Raw genomic sequence first — 22,593 nt, 5'->3', positions numbered from 1 at the left:
CATCACACACCCCTGCCCCAGACTGACCTTCATTGAGAACCAATCACTCTCCTTTCTTCCTACTCATACACATGCCTTACACCTTTAATAAAAACTTCTCACTGCTTCTAGCAGTTTACCTCCCACACCATATATTTTGAAGACCTTCCACAAAGCATCTCTATCAACCCTATCATATGTCTTCTCCAGACCCATATGCTACATACAAATCAATCAGTTTTTCTAAGCATTTCTCACACACAAAGCAAACAACTGATCCACACATCCTCTACCACTTCTGAATCCACACTGCTCTTCCCCAGTCTAATGCTCTGTACATGCCTTCACCCTCTCAATCATACCCTCCCATACAATTTTCCAGGGATCTTTAACAAACTTATGCCTCTGTAATTTAAACACTCACCTTTATCCTCTTTGTCTTTGTACAATGGCACTATACATGCATCTGCCAATCTTCAGGCACTTCATCATGATCCATACATACACTGAATATCCTTACCAACCAATCATCAAAACAGTCAACCCCTTTCTTAATAAACTGCACTGCAATACCATCCAAATAGGCTGCCTTGCTGGATTTCATCTTCCACAAGGCTTTCACCACCTCTTCTCTCTTAACCAAACCATTCTCCCTGACCATCATTTCGAACACCACCCTGACAAAAACACCCTACATCTGCCACTCTCTCAACAAACACATTCAACAAACCTTCAAACGAGTTGCTCCATCTCCTTCTCACTTCATCACTACCTGTTATAACTTCCCCCCTTGGCCCATTCACCAATGATCCCATCTGTTCTTTTGTTTTTCACACATTATTCATCTCTTTCCAAAACATCTTTTTTCCTCTACAGTTTAATGATACTCTCTCACCCCAACTCTCATTTGCCCTCTTTTTCAACCCTTGCATCTTCCTCTTGACCTCCTGCTACTTTGTTTTACATATCCAGTCACTTGCACTCCTCATAAGTATCGTCCCAACGCCTCTCTTTTCTCCTTCACTATCAAGTTTTCTTACTCATCCCACATCTCACTACCCTTTCTAATCTGCCCACCACCCATCCTTTTCATGCCACATACATCTTTTACACATGCCACCACTACTTCCCTAAATACATCCTATTCCTCACCCACTCCCTTCACATCATCTGCTCTCACTTCTCGCCATTCTACACCCAATCTCTCCTGGTACTTCCTCACACAAGTGTCCTTTCCAAGCTCACTTACTCTCACCACTCTCTTCTCCCCAACAATCTGTCTTCCTTTTTGAAAATCTCTACAAATCTTCACATTTGCCTCCACAAGATCATGATCAGACATCCCTCTAGCATCCCCTCTCAGCACATTAACATCCAAAAGTCTCTCTTTTACATGCCTATCAATTAATACGTAATCCAATAATGCCCTTTGACCATCTCTCCTACTCATATATGTGTACTTATGTATATCTCTCTTTTTAAACAAGGTATTCCCAATCACCAATCTTTCCTCACCATACATATCCACTGATCTTCACCATTTCCATTCACTAGGCTGAATACCCCAAGTACACCAATTATACTATACCCTCCACTGCCAAATTACTAACCTTCACATTTTAATCACCCATCACTTATACCCTGTCTTGTACACCAAAGCTGCTGACAAACTGTCACACTCACTCAGCTGCTCCCAAAACACTTGCTTCTCATGATCTTTCTTATGAACAAGTGCATAAGCACCAATAATTACCCCTTTTCTCTCTCCATCCACTCTCAGTTTTACCCACATCAATCTAGAATTTACTCCCTTGTACTCTATCACACACACACAACTGCTTCAGAAGTAATGCTACTCCTTCCTTAGCTCTTGCCCTTTCACCAACCCAAGACTTTACTCCTAAAATGTTTCCAAACCATTCTTCCCCTTTACACTTGAGCTTTATTTCACTCAGAGCCAGAACATCCAAGTTTCTTTCCTCAAATATACTACCTATCTCCCCTTTCTTCTCATCTTGGTTACATCCACACAAATTCAAACACCTCAATCTGAGCCTTCAAGGAGGATAAGCACTCCCTGTTTGACTCTTTCTTCTGTTTCCCCTTTTAGAAATTAAAATACAAGGAGGGATGTGTTTCCAGCCCCCTGCTCCCACCCCCTTTGGTCAACTTCTACAGCATGCAGGGAATACATGGGAAGTTTTCTTTCTTCCCTATCTCCAGGGATAACTATACTTAAGTTTATCTCGCCTTTTAAACAAGGTATTCCTAATCACCAGTCTATTTTCATCACACAAATCCATATATATGGTTCTATTCGCTAGTAAGTCCACTCCCAAATATCTTCAATATTTCACTTCCACCAATTTTTCTCCATTCAAACTTACATCCCAACTAACATGTCCCTCAACCCTGCTGAACCTAATAACCTTGCTCTTATTCACATTTACTCTCAGCTTTCTCCTTCCACACAGTTGTCTAAACTCAGTCACTAACTTTTGCAGTTTCTCACTCAAATCAGCTATCACTGCTGTATCATCGGCGAACAAGACCTGACTCACTTCCCATGCACTTTAATTCTTCATCCCACCACTCACTACCTATTCTAATCCGCCCACCTCCCACCTTTCTCATGCCACATGCATCTTTTGCACATGCCATCACTTCTTCTCTAAATCAATCCCATTCCTCACCCAGTCCCCTCACATCATTTGCTCTCACCGTTTGCAATTCTACACTCAAAATCTCCTGGTACTCTCTCACACAAGTCTCCTTTCCAAGCTCTACAAATCTTCACCTTTGCCTCCAGAAGATAGTGAGCAAACATCCCACGAGCTGCTCCTCTCAGCATCTTAATATCCAAAAGTCATTCTTTTACAAGCCTATCAATTAACAAGTAATCTAATAATGCCCTTTGACCATCTCCCCTGCTCACATATATACACTTGTGCATATCTCTCTTTTTAAAGCAGGCATTCCCAATTATCAGTCTTTTTTCAGCACATAAATCCATAAGCTCTTGACCATTTCCAGTCAAAACACTGAATAGTCCATGTACACCAATTATACTCTTAACTGCCACATTATTCACCTTTGCATTTAATTCACCCATCACTAATACCCAGTTTCATGCACTAAAACTGCTGACACACTCACTCCGCTGCTCCCAAAACACTTGCCTCTCATGATCTTTCTTCTCATGACCAAGTGCATAAGCACCAATAATCACCCACCTCTCTCCATCCACTTCCAGTTTTACCCACATCAATCTAGAATTTACTTCTGCACACTTTATCACACACTCCAAAAACTCTTGCTTCAGAAGTAGTGCTACTCCTTGCTTGGCTCTTGTTCTCTTACCAACCCCTGATCTTACTCACAAAACTTTTCCAAACCATTCTTCCCCTTTACCCTTGAGCTTTGTTTCACTCAAAGCCAGGTATGCATATTATCGACCAACTGCAAGGGGTTAATGAACAGCTTGGGTGACTGTGGACTGACTGCCACAAACAGGATTCGAACCTACGCAACTGACCCTAGGTGGCCCGTTGTCAAGAATGCTAACCACTTCACCATGGATGTCCATGGTACATGTTTGGATCATATCCAATCACAGAGGCAAGAAGTATCATGTGCACAAGAATTTAGAAGCATTTCAGTGTGCAAGATCTTGTGTTCTTAAACTCAGATGCAAGTTCATAATTCAAATTTAACTGGCACATACCTTTGTATGGAGTATCTGTGGTACAACAGCCCAATATGAAATATCATGATACATGGATGAATGGTGAGGAGGAAGCAAATGAGTATTACAAGTGACTAAAGATGTGAAGTACTTCTACAGTAACAGTGTGGCTGATGAATGTAACAAGCTAAAAGATAAGAATTTGAAAGAAGAAAGAAGTATCAAAATTTTTTGGATGGTAAAGAAAATTTAAGAGATGAGGCCCTACAAGTAAAAACTCCCTGTATTGCAGCCAGATGAACACAAATAGGTAATTACCCATATGTATATCTTCATTTAATCAAACATACACAGAAAATTTTGTTTCCATCTTCTTATTGTCAACCTAGAATAATATAATGCTTGACAAATACCTTAATAAATCAAGAGGAAAAATAAACTATAATACATAGTTTCAGATGAAAGTAAGAAAAGTATTACTAACTTACCACTGATCTTTTAATATATCCAAACAAATAGCACCAGTCACAGATGAAATATTGGGGTGCCAGATTTTTGTTACAAACTTCACCTGCAAAGAAGATTGCAAACAATAAAGATTATAGCTATTTACAGTCTCTAGTAATGTTAAATTTACAGAGTACAATTTTCAGGCAAATATAATAAGCAGATTACAGTATCCATCAACAGAATATGATATCCAATATCAAGCAAAAAAGCTCATCCAAAATAAGGTCACAGCATTTTTGAACATGCATCCATCATAACAGCACTAGTACAAGCAACAGCTAATTCTGTATCTCCATCTCACATTCATTTTCAAGTTTCTATTTACACTAAACCAAGACAATATCATTCATTCAGCCATTTTTTCTCAACCTATAAATTCTACATTCAATATCACAAATGTGCTCTGTCTTTTAGTCATAAGCCATCCACTCTCCTAAGTCTACATCTGTATATACAATAATCCACTTTACCAGATGTTTTCTGCTGAAAACCCATTTTCCCAACATATAGTTTGGGTTTCCTGTATAAGTAATTGCAGCAAATATCAATGAACTTCTATGCTGATAAATATACATTTTTTTCATACATGATCACCATATCCCGCATTAGTAAAGAAAGGTCACATTTGGTCATATCCAATCTCTAGCTGTCATGTGTACGTACCAAAACCACATATTTCTATGCAAAACCAGGCCTCACAGACTTTTCCATGGTTTACCCTGGATGTTACACGTTCCCTGGTTCAATCGACTTACAGGACGTCGATCCCTCTCTCTTACCCTCTTACTACTTACTCGATCAAACCACCTTCTTCTACATTGTTCTCAAACATTTCATAACTAACACTTCCACCTTTTTCCACACACCTCATCTATAGCCCATGTCTCACACCCATACAACACTCCTGGTATCACCACACCTTCAAACACACCAATTTTTGCCTTCCATAAATTCCTCATCTCTCTCAAAATGTTTCCCCTCGACCAGAGGTTGGTGACTGAGTTTCATAAAGTATTTTTTTTACTATACTTTGTCGCTGTCACTCGCGTCAGCGAGGTAGCGCAAGGAAAAAGATGAAAGAATGGCCCAACCCATCCACATACACATGTATATACATACATGTCCACACACAGCACATATACATACCTATACATCTCAACATATACATATATATACACACACAGACATATACATATATATACATGTACATAATTCATACTGTCTACCCTTATTCAATCCTATTGCCAACCCGCCACACATGAAATGACAAGCCCCTCCCCCTGCATGTGCGCAAGGTAGCGCTAGGAAAAGACAACAAAGGCCCCATTCATTCACACTCAGTCTCTAGCTGTCATGTATAATGCACCAAAACTACAGTTCCCTTTCCACATCCAGGCCCCACAAAACTTTCCATGGTTTACCCCAGACGCTTCACATGCCCTGGTTCAATCCACTGAGAGCACTTCGATCCCGGTATACCAAATCGTTCCAATTCACTCTATTCCTTGCACGCCTTTCACCCTCCTGCATGTTCAGGCCCTCATCACTAAGAATCTTTTTCAATCCATCTTTCCACCTCCAATTTGGTCTCCCACTTCTCCTCGTTCCCTCCACCTCTGACACATATATCCTCTTGGTCGATCTTTCCTCACTCATTCTCGCCATGTGACCAAACCATTTCAAAACACCCCCTTCTGCTCTCATAACCACATTCTTTTTATTACCACGAATCTCTCTTACCCTATTATCACTTATTCGATCAAACCACCTCACACCACATATTGTCCTCAAACATCTCATTTCCAGCACATCCACCTTCCTCCGCACAATTCTATCCATAGCCCATGCCTTGCAACCACATAACATTGTTGGAACCACTATTCCTTCAAACATACCCATTTTTGTTGTCTGATATAATGTTCTCGACTTCCACACATTCTTCAACGCTCCCAAAACTTTCGCCTCCTCCCCCACCCTGTGATTCACTTCCGCTTCCATAGTTCCATCCGCTGACAAATCCACTTCCAGATATCTAAAACACTTCATTTCCTCCAGTTTTTCTCCATTCAAACTTACCTCCCAACTGACTTGTCCCTCAACCCTACTGTACCTAATACCCTTGCTCTTATTCACATTTACTCTCAGATTTCTTCTTTCATACACTTTACCAAACTCAGTCACCAGCTTCTGCAGTTTCTCACCCAAATCAGCCACCAGCGCTGTATCATCAGCGAAACAGAACTGACTCACTTCCCAAGCTCTCTCATCCACAACAGACTGCATACTTGCCCCTCTTTCCAAAACTCTTGCATTTACCTCCCTAACAACCCCATCCATAAACAAATTAAACAACCAAGGGGGCACCACGCACCCCTGCCGTAAACCAACATTCACTGAGAACCAATCACTTTCCTCTCTTCCTACTCATACACATGCCTTACATCCTCGATATAAACTTTTCACTACTTCTAACAACTCACCTCCCACACAATATATTCTTAATACCTTCCACAGAGCATCTCTATCAACTCTATCATATGCCTTCTCCAGATCCATAAAAGCTACATACAAATCCATTTGCTTTTCTAAGTATTTCTCACATACATTTTTCAAAGCAAACACCTGATCCACACATCCTCTACCACTTCTGAAACCACACTGCTCTTCCCCAATCTGATGCTCTGTACATGTCTTCACCCTCTCTATCAATACCCTCCCATATAATTTACCAGGAATACTCAACGAACCTATACCTCTGTAATTTGAGCACTCAAATCTTATCCCCTTTCTCTTTGTACAATGGCACTATGCAAGCATTCCGCCAGTCAACAATACAGTCACCCACTCTTTTAATAAATTCCACTGCAATACCATCCAAACCCGCTGCCTTGCCGGCTTCCATCTTCCGCAAAGCTTTTACAACTTCTTCTCTGTTTACCAAATCATTCTCCCTAACCCTCTCACTCTGCACACCACCTCAACCAAAACACCCTATATCTGCCACTCTATCATCAAACACATTCGACAAACCTTCAAATTACTCACTCCATCTTCTCACATCACCTCCCAATTAGCCCCCTTCACTGATGTTCCCATTTGTTCCCTTGTCTTATGCACTTCATTTACCTCCTTCGAAAACATTTTTTCATTTTCCCTAAAATTTAATGATACTCTCTCACCCCAAATCTCATTTGCCCTCTTTTTTGCCTCTTGCACATTTCTCTTGACCTCCTGCCTCTTTCTTTTATACATCTCCCAGTCATTTGCATTATTTCCCTGCAAAAATCGTCCAAATGCCTCTCTCTTCTCTTTCACTAATAATCTTACTTCTTCATCCCACCACTCACTACCTTTTATAATCTGCCCAGCTCCGACGCTTATCATGCCAAAAGCATCTTTTGCACAAGCCATCGCTACTTCCATAAATACATCCAATTCCTCCCCCACTCCCCTTATGTCCTTTGTTCTCAACTTTTTCCAGTCTGTACACAAGTCTCTCCTGGTACTTCCTCACACAAGTCTCCTTCCCATGCTCACTTACTCTCACCACTATCTTCACCCCAACATTCTCTCTTCTTTTCTGAAAACCTCTACAAATCTTCACCTTCGCCTCCATAAGATAATGATCAGACATCCCTCCAGTTGCACCTCTCAGCACATTAACATCCAAAAGTCTCTCTTTCGTGTGCCTATCAATTAACATGCAATCCAATAACGCTCTCAGGCCATCTCTCCTACTTACATTCGTATACTTATGTATATCTCTCTTTTTAAACCAGGTATTCCCAATCACCAGTCCTTTTTCAGCACATAAATCTACAAGCACTTCACCATTTCCATTTACAACACTGAACATCCCTTGTACACCAATTATTCCCTCAACTGCCACATTACTCACCTTTGCATTTAAATCACCCATCACTATAACCCAATCTTGTCCATCAAAACTACTAACACAGTCACTCAGCTGCTCCCTAAACACTTGCCTCTCATGATCTTTCTTCTCATGACCAGGTGGATATGAACCAATAACCACCCATCTCTCTCCATCCACCTTCAGTTTTAACCATATCAATCTAGAGTTTACTTTCTTATACTCTATCACATACTCCCACCACTCCTGTTTCAAGAGTAGTGCTACTCCTTCCCTTGCTCTTGTCCTCTCACTAACCACTAACTTTACTCCCAAGACACTCCGAAACCACTCTTCCCCTTTACCTTTCAGCTTCGTTTCACTCAGAGCCAAAACATCCCGGTTCCTTTCCTCAAACATACTACCTATCTCTTTTTTTTCATCTTGGTTACATCCACACACATTTAGACACACCAATCTGAGCCTTTCAGGAGGATGAGCACTCCTCGCGTGACTCCTTCTTTTGTTTCCCCTTTTCGAAAGTTAAAATACAAAGAGGGGAGGGTCTCTAGCCCCTCGCTCCAGTCCCCTTTAGTCACTTTCTATGACACATGAGGAATGCGTAGGAAGTGTTCTTTCTCCCCTATCCCCAAGGATATATATACATATACATACATATATAGGTAGTATGTTTGAGGAAAGGAACCTGGATGTTTTGGCTCTGAGTGAAACCAAGCTCAAGGGTAAAGGAGAAGAGTGGTTTGGGAATGTCTGGGGAGTAAAGTCAGGGGTTAGTGAGAGGACAAGAGAAAGGGAAGGAGTAGCAATACTCCTGAAACAGGAGTTGTGGGAGTATGTGATAGAATGTAAGAAAGTAAATTCTCGAATAATATGGGTAAAACTGAAAGTTGATGGAGAGAGGTGGGTGATTATTGGTGCATATGCACCTGGGCATGAGAAGAAAGATCATGAGAGGCAAGTGTTTTGGGAGCAGCTGAATGAGTGTGTTAGTGGTTTTGATGCACGAGACCGGGTTATAGTGATGGGTGATTTGAATGCAAAGGTGAGTAATGTGGCAGTTGAGGGAATAATTGGTATACATGGGGTGTTCAGTGTTGTAAATGGAAATGGTGAAGAGCTTGTAGATTTATGTGCTGAAAAAGGACTGATGATTGGGAATACCTGGTTTAAAAAGCGAGATATACATAAGTACACTTATGTAAGTAGGAGAGATGGCCAGAGAGCGTTATTGGATTACGTGTTAATTGACAGGCGTGCGAAAGAGAGACTTTTGGATGTTAATGTGCTGAGAGGTGCAACTGGAGGGATGTCTGATCATTATCTTGTGGAGGCTAAGGTGAAGATTTGTATGGGTTTTCAGAAAAGAAGAGTGAATGTTGGGGTGAAGAAGGTGGTGAGAGTAAGTGAGCTTGGGAAGGAGACCTGTGTGAGGAAGTACCAGGAGAGACTGTGTACAGAATGGAAAAAGGTGAGAACAATGGAAGTAAGGGGAGTGGGGGAGGAATGGGATGTATTTAGGGAGTCAGTGATGGATTGCGCAAAAGATGCTTGTGGCATGAGAAGAGTGGGAGGTGGGTTGATTAGAAAGGGTAGTGAGTGGTGGGATGAAGAAGTAAGAGTATTAGTGAAAGAGAAGAGAGAGGCATTTGGACGATTTTTGCAGGGAAAAAATGCAATTGAGTGGGAGATGTATAAAAGAAAGAGACAGGAGGTCAAGAGAAAGGTGCAAGAGGTGAAAAAAAGGGCAAATGAGAATTGGGGTGAGAGAGTGTCATTAAATTTTAGGGAAAATAAAAAGATGTTCTGGAAGGAGGTAAATAAAGTGCGTAAGACAAGGGAGCAAATGGGAACTTTAGTGAAGGGCGCAAATGGGGAGGTGATAACAAGTAGTGGTGATGTGAGAAGGAGATGGAGTGAGTATTTTGAAGGTTTGTTGAATGTGTCTGATGATAGAGTGGCAGATATAGGGTGTTTTGGTCGAGGTGGTGTGCAAAGTGAGAGGGTTAGGGAAAACGATTTGGTAAACAGAGAAGAGGTAGTGAAAGCTTTGCGGAAGATGAAAGCCGGCAAGGCAGCAGGTTTGGATGGTATTGCAGTGGAATTTATTAAAAAAGGGGGTGACTGTATTGTTGACTGGTTGGTAAGGTTATTTAATGTATGTATGACTCATGGTGAGGTGCCTGAGGATTGGAGGAATGCGTGCATAGTGCCATTGTACAAAGGAAAAGGGGATAAGAGTGAGTGCTCAAATTACAGAGGTATAAGTTTGTTGAGTATTCCTGGTAAATTGTATGGGAGGGTATTGATTGAGAGGGTGAAGGCATGTACAGAGCATCAGATTGGGGAAGAGCAGTGTGGTTTCAGAAGTGGTAGAGGATGTGTGGATCAGGTGTTTGCTTTGAAGAATGTATGTGAGAAATACTTAGAAAAGCAAATGGATTTGTATGTAGCATTTATGGATCTGGAGAAGGCATATGATAGAGTTGATAGAGATGCTCTGTGGAAGGTATTAAGAATATATGGTGTGGGAGGCAAGTTGTTAGAAGCAGTGAAAAGTTTTTATCGAGGATGTAAGGCATGTGTACGTGTAGGAAGAGAGGAAAGTGATTGGTTCTCAGTGAATGTAGGTTTGCGGCAGGGGTGTGTGATGTCTCCATGGTTGTTTAATTTGTTTATGGATGGGGTTGTTAGGGAGGTAAAGGCAAGAGTTTTGGAAAGAGGGGCAAGTATGAAGTCTGTTGGGGATGAGAGAGCTTGGGAAGTGAGTAAGTTGTTGTTCGCTGATGATACAGCGCTGGTGGCTGATTCATGTGAGAAACTGCAGAAGCTGGTGACGGAGTTTGGTAAAGTGTGTGGAAGAAGAAAGTTAAGAGTAAATGTAAATAAGAGCAAGGTTATTAGGTACAGTAGGGTTGAGGGTCAAGTAAATTGGGAGGTGAGTTTGAATGGAGAAAAACTGGAGGAAGTGAAGTGTTTTAGATATCTGGGAGTGGATCTGGCAGCGGATGGAACCATGGAAGCAGAAGTGGGCCATAGGGTGGGGGAGGGAGCGAAAATTCTGGGAGCCTTGAAGAATGTGTGGAAGTCGAGAACATTATCTCGGAAAGCAAAAATGGGTATGTTTGAAGGAATAGTGGTTCCAACAATGTTGTATGGTTGCGAGGCGTGGGCTATGGATAGAGTTGTGCGCAGGAGGATGGATGTGCTGGAAATGAGATGTCTGAGGACAATGTGTGGTGTGAGGTGGTTTGATCGAGTAAGTAACGTAAGGGTGAGAGAGATGTGTGGAAATAAAAAGAGCGTGGTTGAGAGAGCAGAAGAGGGTGCTTTGAAATGGTTTGGGCACATGGAGAGAATGAGTGAGGAAAGGTTGACCAAGAGGATATATGTGTCGGAGGTGGAGGGAACGAGGAGAAGAGGGAGACCAAATTGGAGGTGGAAAGATGGAGTGAAAAAGATTTTGTGTGATCGGGGCCTGAACTTGCAGGAGGGTGAAAGGAGGGCAAGGAATAGAGTGAATTGGAGCAATGTGGTATACCGGGGTTGACGTGCTGTCAGTGGATTGAATCAAGACATGTGAAGCGTCTGGGGTAAACCATGGAAAGCTGTGTAGGTATGTATATTTGCGTGTGTGGACGTATGTATATACATGTGTATGGGGGGGGGTTGGGCCATTTCTTTCGTCTGTTTCCTTGCGCTACCTCGCAAACGCGGGAGACAGCGACAAAGTATAAAAGAAAAAGAAGAAACATATATATATATATATATATCCCTGGGGATAGGGGAGAAAGAATACTTCCTATATATTCCCTGCGTGTCGTACAAGGCGACTAAAAGGGAAGGGAGCGGGGGGCTGGAAATCCTCCCCTCTTGTTTTTTTTTTTCCCAAAAAGAAGGGACAGAGAAGGGGGACAGGTGAGGATATTCCCTCAAAGGTCCAGTCCTCTGTTCTTAACGCAATCTCACTAATGTGGGAGATGGCGTACAGTATGAAAGAGCAAGGGAAGGAGTAGCAGTACTCCTGAAACAGGAGTTGTGGGAGTATGTGATAGAATGTAAGAAAGTAAATTCTCGATTAATATGGGTAAAACTGAAAGTGGATGGAGAGAGATGGGTGATCATTGGTGCATATGCACCAGGGCATGAGAAGAAAGATCATGAGAGGCAAGTGTTTTGGGAGCAGCTGAATGAGTGTGTTAGTGGTTTTGATGCATGAGACCGGGTTATAGTGATGGGTGATTTGAAAGCAAAGGTGAGTAATGTGGCAGTTGAGGGAATAATTGGTATACATGGGGTGTTCAGTGTTGTAAATGGAAATGGTGAAGAGCTTGTAGATTTATGTGCTGAAAAAGGACTGGGGTTGGGAATACCTGGTTTAAAAAGCGAGATATACATAAGTATACATATGTAAGTAGGAGAGATGGCCAGAGAACGTTATTGGATTACGTGTTAATTGACAGGCGCGCGAAAGAGAGACTTTTGGATGTTAATGTGCTGAGAGGTGCAACTGGAGGGATGTCTGATCATTATCTTGTGGAGGCTAAGGTGAAGATTTGTATGGGTTTTCATAAAAGAAGAGTGAATGTTGGGGTGAAGAGGGTGGTGAGAGTAAGTGAGCTTGGGAAGGAGACTTGTGTGAGGAAGTACCAGGAGAGACTGAGTACAGAATGGAAAAAGGTGAGAACAATGGAAGTAAGGGGAGTGGGGGAGGAATGGGATGTATTCAGGGAATCAGTGATGGATTGTGCAAAAGATGCTTGTGGCATGAGAAGAGTGGGAGGTGGGTTGATTAGAAAGGGTAGTGAGTGGTGGGATGAAGAAGTAAGATTATTAGTGAAAGAGAAGAGAGAGGCATTTGGATGATTTTTGCAGGGAAAAAATGCAATTGAGTGGGAGATGTATAAAAGAAAGAGAAAGGAGGTCAAGAGAAAGGTGCAAGAGGTGAAAAAGAGGGCAAATGAGAGTTGGGGTGAGAGAGTATCATTAAATTTTAGGGAGAATAAAATGATGTTCTGGAAGGAGGTAAATAAAGTGCGTAAGACAACGGAGCAAATGGGAACTTCAGTAAAGGGCACAAATGGGGAGGTGATAACAAGTAGTGGTGATGTGAGAAGGAGATGGAGTGAGTATTTTGAAGGTTTGTTGAATGTGTTTGATGATAGAGTGGCAGATATAGGGTGTTTTGGTCGAGGTGGTGTGCAAAGTGAGAGGGTTAGGGAAAATGATTTGGTAAACAGAGAAGAGGTAGTAAAAGCTTTGCGGAAGATGAAAGCCGGCAAGGCAGCAGGTTTGGATGGTATTGCAGTGGAATCTATTAAAAAAGGGGGTGAATGTATTGTTGACTGGTTGGTAAGGTTATTTAATGTATGTATGACTCATGGTGAGGTGCCTGAGGATTGGCAGAATGCGTGCATAGTGCCATTGTACAATGGCAAAGGGGATAAGAGTGAGTGCTCAAATTACAGAGGTATAAGTTTGTTGAGTATTCCTAGTAAATTATATGGGAAGGTGTTGATTGAGAGGGTGAAGGCATGTACAGAGCATCAGACTGGGGATGAGCAGTGTGGTTTCAGAAGTGGTAGAGGATGTGTGGATCAGGTGTTTGCTTTGAAGAATGTATGTGAGATATACTTAGAAAAGCAAATGGATTTGTATGTAGCATTTATGGATCTAGAGAAGGCATATGATAGAGTTGACAGATATGCTCTGTGGAAGGTATTAAAAATATATGGTGTGGGAGGCAAGTTGTTAGAAGCAGTGAATAGTTTTTATCGAGGATGTAAGGCATGTGTACGTGTAGGAAGAGAGGAAAGTGATTGGTTCTCAGTGAATGTTGGTTTGCGGTAGGGGTGTGTGATGTCTCCATGGTTGTTTAATTTGTTTATGGATGGGGTTGTTAGGGAGGTAAATGCAAGAGTTTTGGAAAGAGGGGCAAGTATGAAGTCTGTTGGGGATGAGAGAGCTTGGGAAGTGAGTCAGTTGTTGTTCGCTGATGATACAGCGCTGGTGGCTGATTCATGTGAGAAACTGCAGAAGCTGGTGACTGAGTTTGGTAAAGTGTGTGAAAGAAGAAAGTTAAGAGTAAATGTGAATAAGAGCAAGGTTATTAGGTACAGTAGGGTTGAGGGTCAAGTCAATTGGGAGGTAAGTTTGAATGGAGAAAAACTGGAGGAAGAAAAGTGTTTTAGATATCTGGGAGTGGATCTGACAGCGAATGGAACCATGGAAGCGGAAGTGAATCATAGGGTGGGGGAGGGGGCGAAAATCCTGGGAGCCTTGAAGAATGTGTGGAAGTCGAGAACATTATCTCGGAAAGCAAAAATGGGTATGTTTGAAGGAATAGTGGTTCCAACAATGTTGTAAGGTTGTGAGGCATGGGCTATGGATAGAGTTGTGCACAGAAGGGTGGATGTGCTGGAAATGAGATGTTTGAGGACAATGTGTGGTGTGAGGTGGTTTGATCGAGTAAGTAATGTAAGGGTAAGAGAGATGTGTGGAAATTAAAAGAGCGTGGTTGAGAGAGCAGAAGAGGGTGTTTTGAAATGGTTTGGGCACATGGAGAGAATGAGTGAGGAAAGATTGACCAAGAGGATATATGTGTCGGAGGTGGAGGGAACGAGGAGAAGTGGGAGACCAAATTGGAGGTGGAAAGATGGAGTGAAAAAGATTTTGTGTGATCGGGGCCTGAACATGCAGGAGGGTGAAAGGCGGGCAAGGAATAGAGTGAATTGGATCGATGTGGTATACCGGGGTTGACGTGCTGTCAGTGGATTGAATCAGGGCATGTGAAGTGTCTGGGGTAAACCATGGGAAGTTGTGTGGGGCCTGGATGTGGAAAGGGAGCTGTGGTTTCGGGCATTATTGCGTGGCAGCTAGAGACTGAGTGTGAACGAATGGGGCCTTTGTTGTCTTTTCCTAGTGCTACCTCGCACACATGAGGGGGGAGGGGGAAGGTATTCCATGTGTGGCGAGGTGGCGATGGGAGTGAATTGGGGCAGACAGTGTGAATTGTGTGCATGGGTATATATGTATGTGTCTGTGTATGTATATATATGTGTACATTGAGATGTATAGGTATGTATATTTGCGTGTGTGGACGTGTGTGTGTATACATTGTATATGGGGGTGGGTTGGGCCATTTCTTTCGTCTGTTTCCTTGCGCTACCTCGCAAACGCGGGAGACAGCGACAAAGCAAGATAAATAAAATAAATATATATATATACATATATATATATACACTTAGAAAAGAAGAGAGAACGTTGAGATGAAGAGAGCAGTGAGAGTAAGCGAGCTTGGGAAGGAGACTTATGTGAGGAAGTACCAGGAGAGACTGAGTACAGAATGGAAAAAGGTGAGAGCAAAGGACGTAAGGGGAGTGGGGGAGGAATGGGATGTATTTAGGGAAGCAGTGATGGCTTGTGCAAAAGATGCTTGTGGTGTGAGAAACTTGGGAGATGGACAGATTAGAAATGGTTGTGAGTGGTGGGATGAAGAAGTAAGATTATTAGTGAAAGAGCAGAGAGAGGCTTTTGGACCATTTTTGCAGGGAAAAAATGGAAATGACTGGGAGATGTATAAAAGATAGAGGAAGGAGGTCAAGAGAAAGGTGCAAGTGGTGAAAAAAGAGGGTAAATGAGAGTTGGGGTGAGAGAGTATCAATAAATTTTAGGGAGAATAAAATGATGTTTTGGAAGGAGGTAAATAAAGTGCGTAAGACATGGGAACAAAGGGGAACATCAGTGAAGGGGGCTAATGGGGAGGTGATAACAAGTAGTGGTGATGTAAGAAGGAGATAGAGTGAGTATTTTCAAAGTTTGTTGAATGTGTTTGATAATAAAGTGGCAGAGATAGGGTGTTTTGGACGAGTTGGTGTGCAAAGTGAGAGGGTTAAGGAGTATGATTTGGTAAACAGAGAAGAGGTAGTAAAAGCTTTGCGAAAGATGAAAGCCGGCAAGGCAGCGGGTTTGGATGGTATTGCAGTAGAATTTATTAAAAATGGGGTTGACTGTATTCTTGACTGGTTGGTAAGGTTATTTAATGTATGGAAGGTATCAAGAATATATGGTGTGGGAGGCAAGTTGTTAGAAGCAGTGAAAAGTTTTTATCGAGGATGTAAGGCATGTGTACGTGTAGGAAGAGAGGAAAGTGATTGGTTCCCAGTGAATGTAGGTTTGCGGAAGGGGTGTGTGATGTCTCCATGGTTGTTTAATTTCTTTATGGATGGGGTTGTTAGGGAGGTGAATGCAAGAGTTTTGGAAAGAGGGGCAAGTATGAAGTCTGTTGGGGATGAGAGAGCTTGGGAAGTGAGTCAGTTGCTGTTCGCTGATGATACAGCGCTGGTGGCTGATTCATGTGAGAAACTGCAGAAGCTGGTGACTGAGTTTGGTAAAGTGTGTGAAAGAAGAAAGTTAAGAGTAAATGTGAATAAGAGCAAGGTTATTAGGTACAGTAGGGTTGAGGGTCAAGTCAATTGGGAGGTGAGTTTGAATGGAGAAAAACTGGAGGAAGTGAAGTGTTTTAGATATCTGGGAGTGGATCTGGCAGCGGATGGAACCATGGAAGAGGAAGTGGATCATAGGGTGGGGGAGGGGGCGAAAATTCTGGGAGCCTTGAAGAATGTGTGGAAGTCGAGAACATTATCTCGGAAAGCAAAAATGGGTATGTTTGAAGGAATAGTGGTTCCAAAAATGTTGTATGGTTGCGAGGTGTGGGCTATGGATAGAGTTGTGCGCAGGAGGATGGACGTGCAGGAAATGAGATGTTTGAGGACAATGTGTGGTGTGAGGTGGTTTGATCGAGTGAGTAACGTAAGGGTAAGAGAGATGTGTGGAAATAAAAAGAGCGTGGTTGGGAGAGCAGAAGACGGTGTCTTGAAATGGTTTGGGCATATGGAGAGAATGAGTGAGGAAAGATTGACCAAGAGGATATATGTGTCGGAGGTAAAGGGAATGAGGAGAAGAGGGAGACCAAATTGGAGGTAGAATGATGGAGTGAAAAAGATTTTGTGTGATCGGGGTCTGAACATGCAGGAGGGTGAAAGGAGGGCAAGGAATAGAGTGAATTGGAGTGATGTGGTATACCGGGGTTGACGTGCTGTCAGTGGATTGAATCAAGGCATGTGAAGCGTCTGGGGTAAACCATGGAAAGCTGTGTAGGTATGTATATTTGCGTGTGTGAACGTATGTATATACATGTGTATGGGGGTGGGTTGGGCCATTTCTTTCATCTGTTTCCTTGCGCTACCTCGCAAACGCGGGAGACAGCGACAAAGCAAAAAAAAAAAAAAAAAAAAAAAAAAGATTCATTCTAAAGTGCCTGAGGACTGGCGGAATGCTTGCATAGTGCCAATGTACAAAGGCAAAGGGGATAAGAGTGAGTGCTCAAATTACAGAGTAATAAGTTTGTTGAGTATTCCTGGGAAATTATGTGGGAGGGTATTGACTGAGAGGGTGAAGGCATGTACAAAGCATCAGATTGGGGAAGAGCAGTGTGGTTTCAGAAGAGGTAGAGGATGTGTGGATCAGGTGTTTGCTTTAAAAAAATGTATGTGAGAAATACTTAGAAAAGCAAATGGATTTGTATGTAGCATTTATGGATCTGGAGAAGGCATATGATAGAGTTGATACAGATGCACTGTGGAAGGTAATAAGAATATATGGTGTGAGAGGTATGTATTCCTGGGAAAGTGATGGGTTCTCACTGAATGTTGGTTTGTGGCAGGGGCGCGTGATATCCCAATGGGTGTTTAATTTGTTTATGGATGGGGGTTGTTAGGAAGGTAAATGCAAGGGTTTCAGAAAGAGGGGCAAGGATGCAGTCTGTTGTGGATGAGAAGGCTTGGGAAGTAAGTCAGTTGTTGATCGCTTATGATACAGCGCTGGTGGCTAATTCGGGTGAGAAACTACAGAAGCTGGTGGTTGAGTTTGGTAAAGTGTGTGAAAGAAGAAAGCTGAGAGTAAATGTGAACAAGAGCAAGGTTATTAGGTACAGTAGGGTTGAGGGACAAGTCAATTAGGAGGAAAGTTTGAATTGAGAAAAACCGGAGGAAGTGAAATGTTTTAGATATTTGGGAGTGAATTTGGCAGCGGATGGAACCATGGAAGCGGAAGTGAATCATAGGGTGAGGGAGGATGCAAAAGTTTTGGGAGCATTGAAAAATGTGTGGATGTCGAGAATGTTATCTTGGAAAGCAAAAATGGGTATGTTTGAAGGAATATTAGTTCCAACAATGTTATACGGTTGTGAGGCGTGGGCTATAGATAGAGTTCTGCGGAGGAAATGAGATGTTTGAGGACAATATGTGGTGTGAGGTGGTTTGATCGAGTAAGTAATGAAAGGGTAAGAGATGTGTGGTAATAAAAAGAGTGTGGTTGAGAGAGCAGTAGAGGGTGTTTTGAAATGGTTTGGTCACATGGATAGAATGAGTGAGGAAAGATTGACAAAGATGATATGTATGTCAGAGGTGGAGGGAACGAGGAGAAGTGGGAGACCAAATTGGAGGTGCAAAGATGGAGGGAAAAAGATTTTGAGTGATCAGGGCCTGAACAGGCAGGAGGGTGAAAGGTGTGCAAGGAATAGAGTGAAATGCAACGATATGGTATACCAGGGTCGACGTGCTGTCAATGGATTTAACTAGGGTATGTGAACTGTCTGGGGTAAACCATGGAAAGTTGTGTGGGGCCTGGATGTGGAAAGGGAGCTATGGTTTCGGTGCATTATACATGACACCTAGAGACTGAGTGTGAACGAATGTGGCCTTTGATGTCTTTTCCTAGCACTACCTTGCACACATGTGGGGGAGTGGGGTTTTCATTTCATGAGTGGCGAGGTGGCAACGGGAATGAATAAGGGCAGAAAGTATGAATTATGTACACGTGTATATATGTATATGTCAGTGTGTGGATGTGCTGGAAATGAGATGTCTGAGGACAATGTGTGGTGTGAGGTGGTTTGATCGAGTGAGTAACGTAAGGGTAAGAGAGATGTGTGGAAATAAAAAGAGCGTGGTTGAGAGAGCAGAAGAGGGTGTTTTGAAGTGGTTTGGGCACATGGAGAGAATGAGTGAGGAAAGATTGACCAAGAGGATATATGTGTCGGAGGTGGAGGGAACGAGGAGAAGAGGGAGACCAAATTGGAGGTGGAAAGATGGAGTGAAAAAGATTTTGTGTGATTGGGGCCTGAACATGCAGGAGGGTGAAAGGAGGGCAAGGAATAGAGTGAATTGGAGCGATGTGGTATACCGGGGTTGACGTGCTGTCAGTGGATTGAATCAAGGCATGTGAAGCGTCTGGGGTAAACCATGGAAAGCTGTGTAGGTATGTATATTTGCGTGTGTGGACGTATGTATATACATGTGTATGGGGGGGGTTGGGCCATTTCTTTCGTCTGTTTCCTTGCGCTACCTCGCAAACGCGGGAGACAGCGACAAAGTATAATAAATAAATATACGTTGACATGAATAGGTATGTATATGTGCGTGTGTGGACGTGTATGTATATACATGTGTAAATGGATGGCTTGGGCCATTCTTTCGTCTCTTTCCTTGCGCTACCTCGCTAATGTGGGAGACAGTGACAAAGTATGATAAATAAAAAAAGAAATATATATATATATATATATATATATATATATATATATATATATATATATATAATGTGCTGAGAGGTGCAACTGGAGGGATGTCTGATCATTATCTTGTGGAGGCTAAGGTGAAGATTAGTATGGGTTTTCAGAAAAGAGGAGTGAATGTTGGGGTGAAGAAGGTGGTGAGAGTGAGTGAGCTTGGGAAGGAGACCTGTGTGGGGAAGTACCAGGAGAGACTGTGTACAGAATGGAAAAAGGTGAGAACAATGGAAGTAAGGGGAGTGGGGGAGGAATGGGATGTATTTAGGGAATCAGTGATGGATTGCGCAAAAGATGCTTGTGGCATGAGAAGAGTGGGAGGTGGGCTGTTTAGAAAGGGTAGTGAGTGGTGGGATGAAGAAGTAAGAGTATTAGTGAAAGAGAAGAGAGAGGCATTTGGACGATTTTTGCAGGGAAAAAATGCAATTGAGTGGGAGAAGTATAAAAGAAAGAGACAGGAGGTCAAGAGAAAGGTGCAAGAGGTGAAAAAAAGGGCAAATGAGAGTTGGGGTGAGAGACTATCAGTAAATTTTAGGGAGAATAAAAAGATGTTCTGGAAGGAGGTAAATAGGGTGCGTAAGACAAGGGAGCAAATGGGAACTTCAGTGAAGGGCGTAAATGGGGAGGTGATAACAAGTAGCGGTGATGTGAGAAGGAGATGGAATGAGTATTTTGAAGGTTTGTTGAATGTGTCTGATGACAGAGTGGCAGATATAGGGTGTTTTGGTCGAGGTGGTGTGCAAAGTGAGAGGGTTAGGGAAAATGATTTGGTAAACAGAGAAGAGGTAGTAAAAGCTTTGTGGAAGATGAAAGCCGGCAAGGCAGCAGGTTTGGATGGTATTGCAGTGGAATTTATTAAAAAGGGGGGTGACTGTATTGTTGACTGGTTGGTAAGGTTATTTAATGTATGTATGACTCATGGTGAGGTGCCTGAGGATTGGCGGAATGCGTGCATAGTGCCATTGTACAAAGGCAAAGGGGATAAGAGTGAGTGCTCAAATTACAGAGGTATAAGTTTGTTGAGTATTCCTGGTAAATTATATGGGAGGGTATTGATTGAGAGGGTGAAGGCATGTACAGAGCATCAGATTGGGGAAGAGCAGTGCGGTTTCAGAAGTGGTAGAGGATGTGTGGATCAGGTGTTTGCTTTGAAGAATGTATGTGAGAAATACTTAGAAAAGCAAATGGATTTGTATGTAGCATTTATGGATCTGGAGAAGGCATATGATAGAGTTGATAGAGATGCTCTGTGGAAGGTATTAAGAATATATGGTGTGGGAGGCAAGTTGTTAGAAGCAGTGAAAAGTTTTTATCGAGGATGTAAGGCATGTGTACGTGTAGGAAGAGAGGAAAGTGATTGGTTCTCAGTGAATGTAGGTTTGCGGCAGGGGTGTGTGATGTCTCCATGGTTGTTTAATTTGTTTATGGATGGGGTTGTTAGGGAGGTAAATGCAAGAGTCCTGGAGAGAGGGGCAAGTATGAAGTCTGTTGGGGATGAGAGAGCTTGGGAAGTGAGTCAGTTGTTGTTCGCTGATGATACAGTGCTGGTGGCTGATTCATGTGAGAAACTGCAGAAGCTGGTGACTGAGTTTGGTAAAGTGTGTGGAAGAAGAAAGTTAAGAGTAAATGTGAATAAGAGCAAGGTTATTAGGTACAGTAGGGGTGAGGGTCAAGTCAATTGGGAGGTGAGTTTGAATGGAGAAAAACTGGAGGAAGTGAAGTGTTTTAGATATCTGGGAGTGGATCTGTCAGCGGATGGAACCATGGAAGCGGAAGTGGATCATAGGGTGGGGGAGGGGGCGAAAATTTTGGGAGCCTTGAAAAATGTGTGGAAGTCGAGAACATTATCTCGGAAAGCAAAAATGGGTATGTTTGAAGGAATAGTGGTTCCAACAATGTTGTATGGTTGCGAGGCGTGGGCTATGGATAGAGATGTGCGCAGGAGGATGGATGTGCTGGAAATGAGATGTTTGAGGACAATGTGTGGTGTGAGGTGGTTTGAGCGAGTGAGTAACGTAAGGGTAAGAGAGATGTGTGGAAATAAAAAGAGCGTGGTTGAGAGAGCAGAAGAGGGTGTTTTGAAATGGTTTGGGCACATGGAGAGAATGAGTGAGGAAAGATTGACCAAGAGGATGTATGTGTCGGAGGTGGAGGGAACGAGGAGAAGAGGGAGACCAAATTGGAGGTGGAAAGATGGAGTGAAAAAGATTTTGTGTGATCGGGGCCTGAACATGCAGGAGGGTGAAAGGAGGGCAAGGAATAGAGTGAATTGGAGCGATGTGGTATACAGGGGTTGACGTGCTGTCAGTGGATTGAATCAAGGCATGTGAAGCGTCTGGGGTAAACCATGGAAAGCTGTGTAGGTATGTATATTTGCGTGTGTGGACGTATGTACATGTGTATGGGGGGGGGTTGGGCCATTTCTTTCGTCTGTTTCCTTGCGCTACCTCGCAAACGCGGGAGACAGCGACAAAGTATAAAAAAAAAAAAAAAAAAAAAAAAAAAAAAAAAAATATATATATATATATATATATATATATATATATATATATATATATATATTATTATTATTATTCTTATTATACTTTGTCGCTGTCTCCCACGTTTGCGAGGTAGCGCAAGGAAACAGACGAAAGAAATGGCCCAACCCACCCCCACGCACAATGTATACACACACACGTCCACACACGCAAATATACATAACTATACATCTCAATGTACACATATATATACATACACAGACACATACATATATACCCATGCACACAATTCACACTGTCTGCCCCAATTCACTCCCATCGCCACCTCGCCACATATGGAATACCTTCCCCCTCCCCCCTCATGTGTGCGACCGTAGCACTAGGAAAAGACAACAAAGGCCCCATTCGTTCACACTCAGTCTCTAAGCTGCCACGCAATAAT

General features: G+C 42.5%; 1 protein-coding gene across 1 annotated transcript in view; it reads right to left on the bottom strand.

Annotated features, from left to right (window-relative positions):
• Ubc4 (ubiquitin conjugating enzyme 4) overlaps nt 1-22,593 on the bottom strand; it is a 156,345-nt gene that overhangs the window by 88,406 nt on the left and 45,346 nt on the right. Inside the window, 1 exon segment of the mRNA XM_071669711.1 lies at nt 4,153-4,235. Within this exon segment, the coding sequence (XP_071525812.1) occupies nt 4,153-4,235 (83 nt within the window).

The sequence above is a fragment of the Panulirus ornatus genome, chromosome 14 (genome assembly GCF_036320965.1).
Source record: "Panulirus ornatus isolate Po-2019 chromosome 14, ASM3632096v1, whole genome shotgun sequence".
NCBI classification, from domain to species: Eukaryota; Metazoa; Arthropoda; class Malacostraca; order Decapoda; family Palinuridae; genus Panulirus; species Panulirus ornatus.
The sequence above is the reverse complement of the archived record's forward strand: the minus strand, read 5'-3'. Positions and strand labels throughout refer to the sequence as shown.